The 9,396-nt window shown below is 43.4% G+C and overlaps 1 protein-coding gene across 3 annotated transcripts in view; it reads left to right on the top strand.

Moving 5' to 3' along the window:
• LOC116389488 (A disintegrin and metalloproteinase with thrombospondin motifs 2-like) overlaps positions 1 to 9,396 on the top strand; it is a 157,130-nt gene that overhangs the window by 138,188 nt on the left and 9,546 nt on the right. For 2 of the 3 annotated variants that reach the window (XM_031858193.1, XM_031858191.1), the window contains exons 5-14: positions 797 to 880; positions 2,593 to 2,749; positions 3,740 to 3,845; positions 4,112 to 4,255; positions 4,796 to 4,928; positions 5,617 to 5,646; positions 6,722 to 6,835; positions 6,948 to 7,093; positions 7,276 to 7,451; positions 9,205 to 9,338. In XM_031858193.1, coding sequence (XP_031714053.1) covers positions 797 to 880; positions 2,593 to 2,749; positions 3,740 to 3,845; positions 4,112 to 4,255; positions 4,796 to 4,928; positions 5,617 to 5,646; positions 6,722 to 6,835; positions 6,948 to 7,093; positions 7,276 to 7,451; positions 9,205 to 9,338 — 1,224 coding nt within the window. The remainder of the gene's footprint in view (positions 1 to 796; positions 881 to 2,592; positions 2,750 to 3,739; positions 3,846 to 4,111; positions 4,256 to 4,795; positions 4,929 to 5,616; positions 5,647 to 6,721; positions 6,836 to 6,947; positions 7,094 to 7,275; positions 7,452 to 9,204; positions 9,339 to 9,396) is intronic. The other variant, XM_031858194.1, reaches the window with a different exon arrangement.

A 9,396-nucleotide genomic window follows, 5' to 3' on the forward strand; every position in this document is an offset into this window, starting at 1 on the left:
CTCTCTACATCTCTCTACCTCTTTCTCTCTACCTCTCTCTCTCTCTCGCTTTCTCTCTACCTCTCTCTCTTTCTTTCTCTCTACCTCTCTCTCTCTCTCTGTCTCTCTCTCTCTCTGTGTGTTTCACCAGTATAATGCTCTCTGCATCTCCCTTGTCACACATTACCTTGTTTCCTTGCATTAGGCTCTTCCCTTCCTTTGCATCTTTCTTCCTTCATCTCCTCTCCATCTGTGCTCATGGGAAACTGAGTTCATTGCCCTCTCCTCAACTTCCTTTTCTCTCTTTTGAGAGAACTTCCTGTCTCTTCATTTCTAGTATCTCATATCACTGTGTTGCTGGTGGGATACTTAAGTCAGATATTTGCACCCTTTACAACAGGTTTATAAATTGTACTATTCATGGTTAATTAGTGATTACAAATCTATTTTAAGCCATTCATAAGCTTTAACCTTTTATTAAAATGGAGTTGTTTAGAATTGATGGATTATTATAAAAACCTATTTATGAGTTACTAACATTTATACCAGCAGACTTAGTAGTTTATTAGAAATTAGTATGCATGTATGAGCATACATTTCTGGATTGATAGCATCACAACCCAGCAACTCAAACGTTGTCCTAAGTAACGGCTTATAACTGATCTGTAAACCATTATTAAAATCTTTACCGTATCAACCATTAATAAATCTATTAGATACAATTTACAAACCCTGTAAATATTAGTTTAGATATTGTTGTAATTCTTCTGCTGAGACTCATTTTCTTTCCCTCTTGTGTTTTTCTGCGTGACTCCAGGTGAATGAGATCTACCATGACCAGTCTTTGGGAGCAAAGATCAATGTGGTGCTGGTGAGGATTATCATGCTGGGCTACGGCAAGGTAAGACCTGATGTGTTATACTCAAACCTCGCCTGTGATGCACTTCCTGAAAAGTGGTTGCCTTGTCTCTCTATCAGCACTATCTCTGATACTAGGATTTTGCTACAATAGCTTTAAGTACCTACAGTAAGCACAGTCCAGTCGTACATACATACATACAGGCACACACGCACTCATAAACAAACACACAGACACACGCACACACACATTCATCAGCACGCACTGATGCCCGGAGCCTGTTATTCCAGTGGACTGAGCAAAAGAGGAACTAAAAGCATGCAGCATCCCAGGGGAGTGTTTTCAAGTCGCACGCCTTCACAGTTCAGCACCAAAGCACACAGAAACTCTGCCCGTTATGCAATCAGCCTTCCTCCCAGTAGGCTGCTGCACAGAATCATGGGAAGTCCAGGCAAAGATAAACAATCAATAATAGCCCTCCCTCATTCATAAACAGAGAGACTGGACGATGGGGGTAGCATCCTTTTCTTCTTGACTGTAACGCTATCTTCCTGCCTGTGCCGAAGAGAAGAAGAGAGTGGGGTGGAAGAGAGAGGGAAAAAAACACAGATAAAGCAAGAGATGGCAGGAATGGAGAAGGGCTGGGATTACCCCACAGAAGTGATTTTATTGCTGGATAGGTGCTCTGTGATACACTTATGCTGCTGTAGCCTTATCTCTTCCTCTCCTCTCTACATGTCTACAGTCCCAGTGGATCTCTGGAAACACACACACACACACACACACACACACACACACACACTCCTACATTGGTCATTCTGGGCCAGCCCCTACGCAGCTTCAGCCAAAGCTCTGGCTGTCCATCATCCCCAATTACCGTGGCAACAGAGCTGCACCCAGACAGCCTGCAGATTGGCTATGTGACCCTGAATGCAGGCGCACCCACACACACACACACACACACACACACACACTCTAACACAACAAGTGCACACAACACACCATTCCAAATACATCTTTAAACATAAAAACACACTGAAACACACACACAAGCACCTGATGAACATGATGAAGCACACACACACACACACACACACACACACGTACCTACTCTGTCTTAGAGCCTGTGCAAAGGCCGGCCATATGTCTTCACTGCAGCACACTCACAATACACACACTCTTCCCCGTTTGATTCAGCTGTGCATTGTTAGTGTGTGAAAACAGGGAGGAAATGCAGAAAGTGAGGCAAAAAGGAAGCAGTGGAAGAGAGGCATGGAAAGAGTTGTACAGCAGAATGTAGGGAGAGAGAGGAGAGGGGAGCAGAGATCCTAATGAGGAAGAGAATGAGAGGTGAAGGTGAATGGAAGGAATTGCTGGTATCCGGGTGGATTTGTGTGAATGTTGGTATTGTTCATTTAATCATAAGTAAATATTCTGTAATTGGACATGTTTTTGACTATTAGTGCATAACTTATTAATAGGCAGCTCTGTGTTCAGTTTCTTATTCATTATTGAAATGATCAAGATTACAGGAGCAGTATTGTGTGAGTGTGGATCCCTTGGAGTGAGTGTGTGTTGTACACCTCAGCAATTTGCAAGATGTGCTGACAATATGTAACATTGTGACACTGCCCCCTACAGGGCTGAATAAAATGTTATTGTACCGGAGCTAAAACGAGAAGCAGGTTTCCCTGTTTTTTGTATAATCTTTACCCCCTCTTCTCTCTTTCCTGTGTGCCTCTCTCTTATTCCAGTCCATGAGTCTGATTGAACTGGGGAACCCATCTCAGAGTCTGGAGAACGTGTGTCGCTGGGCCTTCCTTCAGCAGAAGCAGGACACGGGGGACGCTGAGTATCACGATCACGCCATCTTCCTCACACGCCAGGAATTTGGCCCCACGGGCATGCAGGGTATTCTAAACTCTTACCGATTAACATATAGTACATACATCGAAACGGCATGCCCGCCTACTTTGAACTCATTGAGTACACACAGAAAACTCCCCTCTTCCTGCCTCTGCCTCATGAAGCTGCATAGTGCACCGTGGGTTCGGTGGTTTTCTGTGCAGCAGAGTGCAGGCTAACAGGCAGGCCCAGGGGAGAGGCCTCTAAAGGCAGTGGCCTAGCTATCCAGAAGCCCTTCAGCTGCCCTTGGGCTCAGCCTTCAGCAGCAGAAAATCAATAGGCAGAGCAGGGCCAGCCACAGTCCCACAATTAAAGGCAGTACAGGACAGACAAGCACACAGGGAGTTGGAGATTGGCATATGTAGGGGTAGAAGGCGACGGTTTAGGGTTAGGATTAGACACACAAACATGCACACGTGTGTGTGTGTGTGTGATTGGCTATGTGTAAGTAGTATATATTTTGCATATCTTTGGAGATAAGTCACAGATTTAAGGTAAAAATGTGTGTATAGTTCACCCAAATCAATTTCATCTCACAGATCCCACGAATGCACATCAGTTAAACAGATGTGTATTTCAGTATATGGAGTCAAATTTAAGAGTTGCTGGGAGACTGACTTAAAGTATTGTTTGAATATTATTTAATTTAAGAAAATGAATACAAATTGAATAATTTGACAGTATGAACTTAATGAATAATACGTATGTTTATTCACTGATGTGTGTATGTTTGGTGGGTATGGAACTTATATCTATCTTCCTTTTGTATTTTGAGAAGTAATACACCGTGTTTCTACGTCTTGCTCCTTTTCCATCATGCGTATGTGAAAAGGCATTTTGGAAATACACAAAGAAAATGACACAATGAAATGTATTTAAATGAAACTTGACCTTTCAATGGTGAAGAGCAAAAAAGTTAAGTTCAAACGTTGCAAAGTATTTTTTTTACAGAATAAGTCTGTAAATCTTGACTCGTGGGTCTCTCTTACTCTCTAGGTTACGCCCCAGTGACGGGCATGTGCCATCCGGTTAGGAGCTGCACTCTGAACCATGAGGACGGTTTCTCCTCTGCCTTTGTGGTGGCACACGAGACCGGACACGTGTAAGTGCATTTGCCATAATGAAGTCTTCAGGCCTGCTCTCATGGTACAGCAAAAGACAACAAACCAGTCACTTATGTGACCGTATTGATTTATTACAATGTTGGTCCGTTGGTTACCTCAGTCAATATCTGATGAGAGAATTGCTTCTGCCTCCCTCCCCATACTTGTTCTTCTTCTCCTCCCACATGTTCCCAATCTGTCTCCGCTGGTTTGTCTCCTTTCCCTTCACCTCTCTCTCTCTCTCTCTCTCTCTCTTTGTGTGCAGGCTGGGGATGGAGCACGATGGTCAGGGGAACCGCTGTGGAGACGAGGTGCACATGGGCAGCATCATGGCTCCGCTAGTGCAAGCTGCATTCCACCGTTTCCACTGGTCCAGATGTAGCATGCAAGAGCTGGGACGCTACCTTCAGTGAGACACACACACACACACACACACACACACTCGTACTAGAGTTTAATTACATGGGATTTTGAAGGTTGAGACTTTCATCAATATTTAAGAGTTTGCGTCTTGTTGATATTTTCTGGGATTTTGTTATCCTAGAAATTATTCTATTACAAAGTGTACGAGCATTACTGCCAAAATGGTATGGTGGTGGTTTCCAGGTTGAAAAAGCCCAAATTTTAAGGTTTCATTAAACACCATTAAATGTATTTGAATTACTTATTTTGGGTAAGTTGGCAGCTTCTGACACACATACTACTCGTAAAACACTTGAATGAATAAGGGGTTTAAATAATAAGTACATAAGAGATAAACCGAGTAGTTGATTAGTTGATCAACAGAAAATTAATCAGCATTTTATAGACTAAATTATTAATTAAGATAATAATAATCCAAAATGAAAATAATCGTTTATCCGTAATATTACAGGATGACATGAATAACTGAAAGAAAATAACCAAATAAAATACAATTTTAACCCATTTTTTTTTACTCCTCCTGCAGTTCCTATGACTGTCTCCGGGACGACCCCTTTGACCACAACTGGCCGTCTCTGCCTCAGCTTCCTGGTTTGCACTACTCCATGAATGAACAGTGTCGCTTTGACTTTGGTGTGGGCTACACGATGTGCACCGCGGTAAGAGATCCCCATAGTCTCACGGTCACTTTACTAACATAGTCAGAGTTTACTAACACTAACTAACAATACTCACGGCAACTTCTACAACCGTCACTTTATCTCCTGAGATGATGCAGTTTTTTCAGAGTTGGGGTAAACTCACTTTGAATTCAGTCTGTTCAGTTTATTCAGAATTTGCTGAATTTTCCTGTGGAAGATCCATTTGTATGGGAACTCTTGAGCTCTGAAGATTTTCCTTGTGAACTGAACGCAGCACTTTCATCATCTATCTCTGATCTACATTGTAATGAAAGAGTCACACACACCTTACAGCTGTTCACATTCTTCTGATGTCCTCTGCTTTCCTCTCCCGGCCACTGGTGGGATTGGCATCTTGCTTAAAAGCAGGTAATGGTCTTTTATAGCCATTTCTTTTTTTCTGTTGTAAATGTTAAATATGATTTAAAGACATATTTATTACGCTTACCTTTATACCACAGTGCCTTTACATGAGCCTGGCACAAACAGCACAACGAGCTTCAGCATCTCGCCAGGCATCTAACCTCCCCGTTGTCACCCTCACCCACTCTTTGACTGTGAAGCCACTGTGGCACACTGTTGCTTGATTGACAAAGGGCTTATTCAGGGGGCTTTGCACACATTGCTAGATTACCCTCTATTCTCTTGTCAAACCCATTCCCCTCAGCTACAAAAGGCGGGCCAGTCAGGATCGCAGGTAAGGTAACCCCACCTCCCCGAAGACATGTGGCCCGTCATTTGTTTTCTCAGATTTTCTTTTTCTATTTGTCCTCAGAAGTCGTAATTGTTTGTAATGTTGCTCCTTACTTTTCTTTTACTGTACTTTTTCTCTGTTCTACCCATCGTCATATTTGGGACGTTAGTCTGCAGGATTCTAAAATGCTTATTTCCAGAGACAGTGGCAGTTGAAAGCCTAAAAACACTGTGACTATACTGGTTCAGTGACTATGGTACAGTTCAACAGTTGAACCATTCCATATCCTGACTGTTTTCCTGCAAATCTCTGGCAGGAAGAGCCTCATTATATTGGAGCACTCACGACTATAAACGAGTGGAAAAATGTTGGAAAGATGTCTTTCCCGTCCAAGGGGAAAGGGCTGAGCCAGAACAGAGGCTGTTTTTCCATGTTTCACTTCAGCTTTTAGGATCCTCCAGTCTGATGTCATTCGTTATTACCTACCACAGTCTAGCCATTGATTGTTACTCTGACCTGCAAAGGTCTCCGGGGGTCATGGTGGGTATGAAAGTCTGTGGAAAGGAGGGTCGCGGGCACGGCCCCTCAGACCCTGGACTACGGGTCAGTTTGGTGGTATCCTCATCAGTGGTTCATATCCGAAAAGGAGGAGAATTTGGTCCTTGATCTGTGTCTAGGGGCATTCTAGAGGTCAATGAGACCTCACCTTTGGCCTTTCAACCTTTTGCCCTCTGACCTCCCTTGTGACCTAATTAAATCACGGGCTGTCTCTCTCTCTCTCTCTCTCTCATCCTTTGGTTTAGTTTGCATGAATGGCTGTGTGTTTCTCAGTGGAGCGTAGTGTACAGTGCAGTGACACAGTGCAGGGTCGATGTTGTTATTGTTGGGTATAATACTGTTGTGGTTATTGGTGTAGTGATATTTCTCTTCTCATCTCTATTTTCATTTTCAGTGTCTCATTCCAGCTGTCTCATGATGGTTGACTTGTATTATTTAAGGCCTGACTGTGGCCCCGTGTGTGTGTGCTGTGTAGTAGGACTATTAATTGTAAGAAGGAGTCTCTCTCTGTGCCCTGCAGTATCGCACGTTTGACCCGTGTAAGCAGCTGTGGTGTAGCCACCCAGACAATCCCTTCTTCTGCAAGACCAAGAAAGGGCCGCCCATTGATGGCACCATGTGCGGCAATGGCAAGGTATTGATACACTATTGAACATTAATATGTATATTCTGTTGAAAAAAACTAATTTGATGGCACAGTGTATCCAAATAGCACCTGTGTCTCATGTATTATTTGCCCATTGCAGCACTGCTTTAAAGGCCACTGCATCTGGTTGACACCTGACATCATAAAGCAAGATGGAAACTGGGGAACGTGGAGTGAGTTTGGCCAGTGCTCCCGCACCTGCGGTGGAGGAGTACACTTTCGCACACGCGACTGTGACAATCCTAGGTATGAAACTGTGTTTCTCAGTGTGTGTGTAAAACATTGCAAGTTTTCCTTCTGTGCTTAATTGAGCTAAATTCAGCTGAAGCTCTGATCTTGATCAAGAAAATTTGTACAAGAGTTAAATGTAACATTTCTAGGCCAAAGTTTTGAATGATAACGCGTCCTGTGCCCTGCAACCCTCTCAGACCAGCCAACGGGGGCCGCACCTGCATGGGGGCGACTCACCAGTTCCAGATGTGCGACACCAACGAGTGCGAGGATATCTACAGCGATCCGCGAGAGGAGCAATGCCACGCCTGGGACCCCCGCTTTGAAATCTACAGCAACAAGCACCACTGGCTGCCTTATGAACACACAGACCGTGAGTATACACCCGCAGATGGAAAAGGGGATGAAGTAGTTTGGTGGACAGTAAGAGTCTGTCAGAATGAATATACCAGCCTGAGAATGACAAGACATCATGATGCACAATGGAAGTTGTAAATACGAATGAAAGTCAAAAAGAGGAAGCACACACATAATTCTTGAATGTGGTTGGGTTTTAGAGGGTTGTTTATATGTAGGTGTTGTTCTGTTATGTCATTCTTAACATCTGGCTGTCCTGCTGTGTACAGCTTTAAGCTACGACTACGCCCTCCCATAAAACCACGCCATCTCTTTGGAAATCTCTTTGGAAAGAATCTTCTTTGAACTCTGTGTCTTTTCTCTCTCCACCCATTCACTGATGTCATGTTGAACTTCACTAACCCTCTCTTCCTACATCTTTCTCTCCATCATTGTATCAGTCGGCACATATGGACAAACTATTAGAGTTCTTCACTTAATATCTGAAACCTCTTTTAAAATGAGTGTGTGTGTGGTTGTCAGACCCACCCTGTCTCTAAGTGGAGGTGTCACTGCCTTTCTGGTAGGTATTAAATTATCATCCAACTAGAGGGCAGCCCTAGAGTAAAGTGCTGAGCTGTCTCCATATGTAATTGGAGGTCACGCTACGCTAAGAGGAGCCTTGCTAAATTGTTTTTTCTCAGTTCTTATCATTTTCAGCGAGGCTTTTTCAGTCTCAAATTACTTTTCCGTGAGTGTGTGTGTTAGTGTGCTAGCACAGATGTGTGTGTGTGTGGGGGGGGGGGGGGAACAAAAAAGTGAACAGGGAGGTGAAATTGAATTCCATCCATGGTCTGTCATCTCCTGAGTTTCAGATAGTGTTAGGGGGGAAAAAGAGTGCGTCTGCTCCGAGTGTAAAATTGTAGTATTTGTTCAGAGACGTTTGACACACTGTTGTACTTTTGTCTCTATTTAGGTGTTTTCCCAAGTCAACACAGATAGTAATATACTGTACTTGTGAGCAAAGAAACACGAAACGTAAAGCTGCCCTGGGTGTGTTTGGCTGATCAATCAGCTGTTTAGAGGGATTCATCAAATCGCTATCTGTTGGTCTGTCTATTAAATCGTAAGAACCAAATTGTCTGCTGTTTTCTCACAGATGTGATCAGATGTCTCCTCATAGAGCAGTGTGCAAAATAGGAAGTGACCTCCTGACAACATTTTAGGGTTCTCATAAATTAAGCTTATTATTTTCTATTTGTCCACACTGTAAATGTATCTGCATGTTGAAACGTTGAAAGGTGAGGAGCAGCTAGATAAAAATGAATCGGCAGCTAATGTACAGCATATCTTAAATATAAATGCAGGCTAGCTAATGTATTGTACCTCTGCAGTTCTGCTACTCTGCTCAGTTCAGACTGAGAAAAGCGTGTTTTTTGCAAATATTATAATTCTACACTAGCACGTCTGCCACCTGCTTATTAGTGTCAAAGCACCATAAAACAAGGTCTCTGGATTGTGTAATAAATACGCAATCCATGTGTAATAAACGTGATGAAGTAGAAGTGTTCATTCTCACTGGGATGAACTGCCAGGTTTTGTCTCTGGAGGCTCATGTAGTTGTATTATGAGTCACACAGACAGACACAATGAGACAGAGCGCCACGCTGACTCATGGAGAGCTCATTCAGAAAAATAAAAAGTAATCCCATGTTGGTTGTGAAGATGAACTCATCAAAATAGATCTCAAATGTGCCAATTGGGTCATTTTTTTTGTGTTTGTTTCCTAGCCAACAAACGCTGCCACCTGCATTGCCAGTCCAAGGAGACACGAGACGTGGTCTTCATGCAGAGAATGGTCCTGGACGGCACACGCTGCTCATACAAGGACCCGCACAGCGTGTGCGTGCGTGGGGAGTGTGAGGTGAGTGACGTTGTGTGTGTGTGTGTGTGTGTGTGTGTGTGTGTGTGTGTGTGTGTGT

This window comes from Anarrhichthys ocellatus, unplaced genomic scaffold (assembly GCF_004355925.1).
Source record: "Anarrhichthys ocellatus isolate YVR2014 unplaced genomic scaffold, GSC_Weel_1.0 scaffold19, whole genome shotgun sequence".
Taxonomy (NCBI): Eukaryota; Metazoa; Chordata; class Actinopteri; order Perciformes; family Anarhichadidae; genus Anarrhichthys; species Anarrhichthys ocellatus.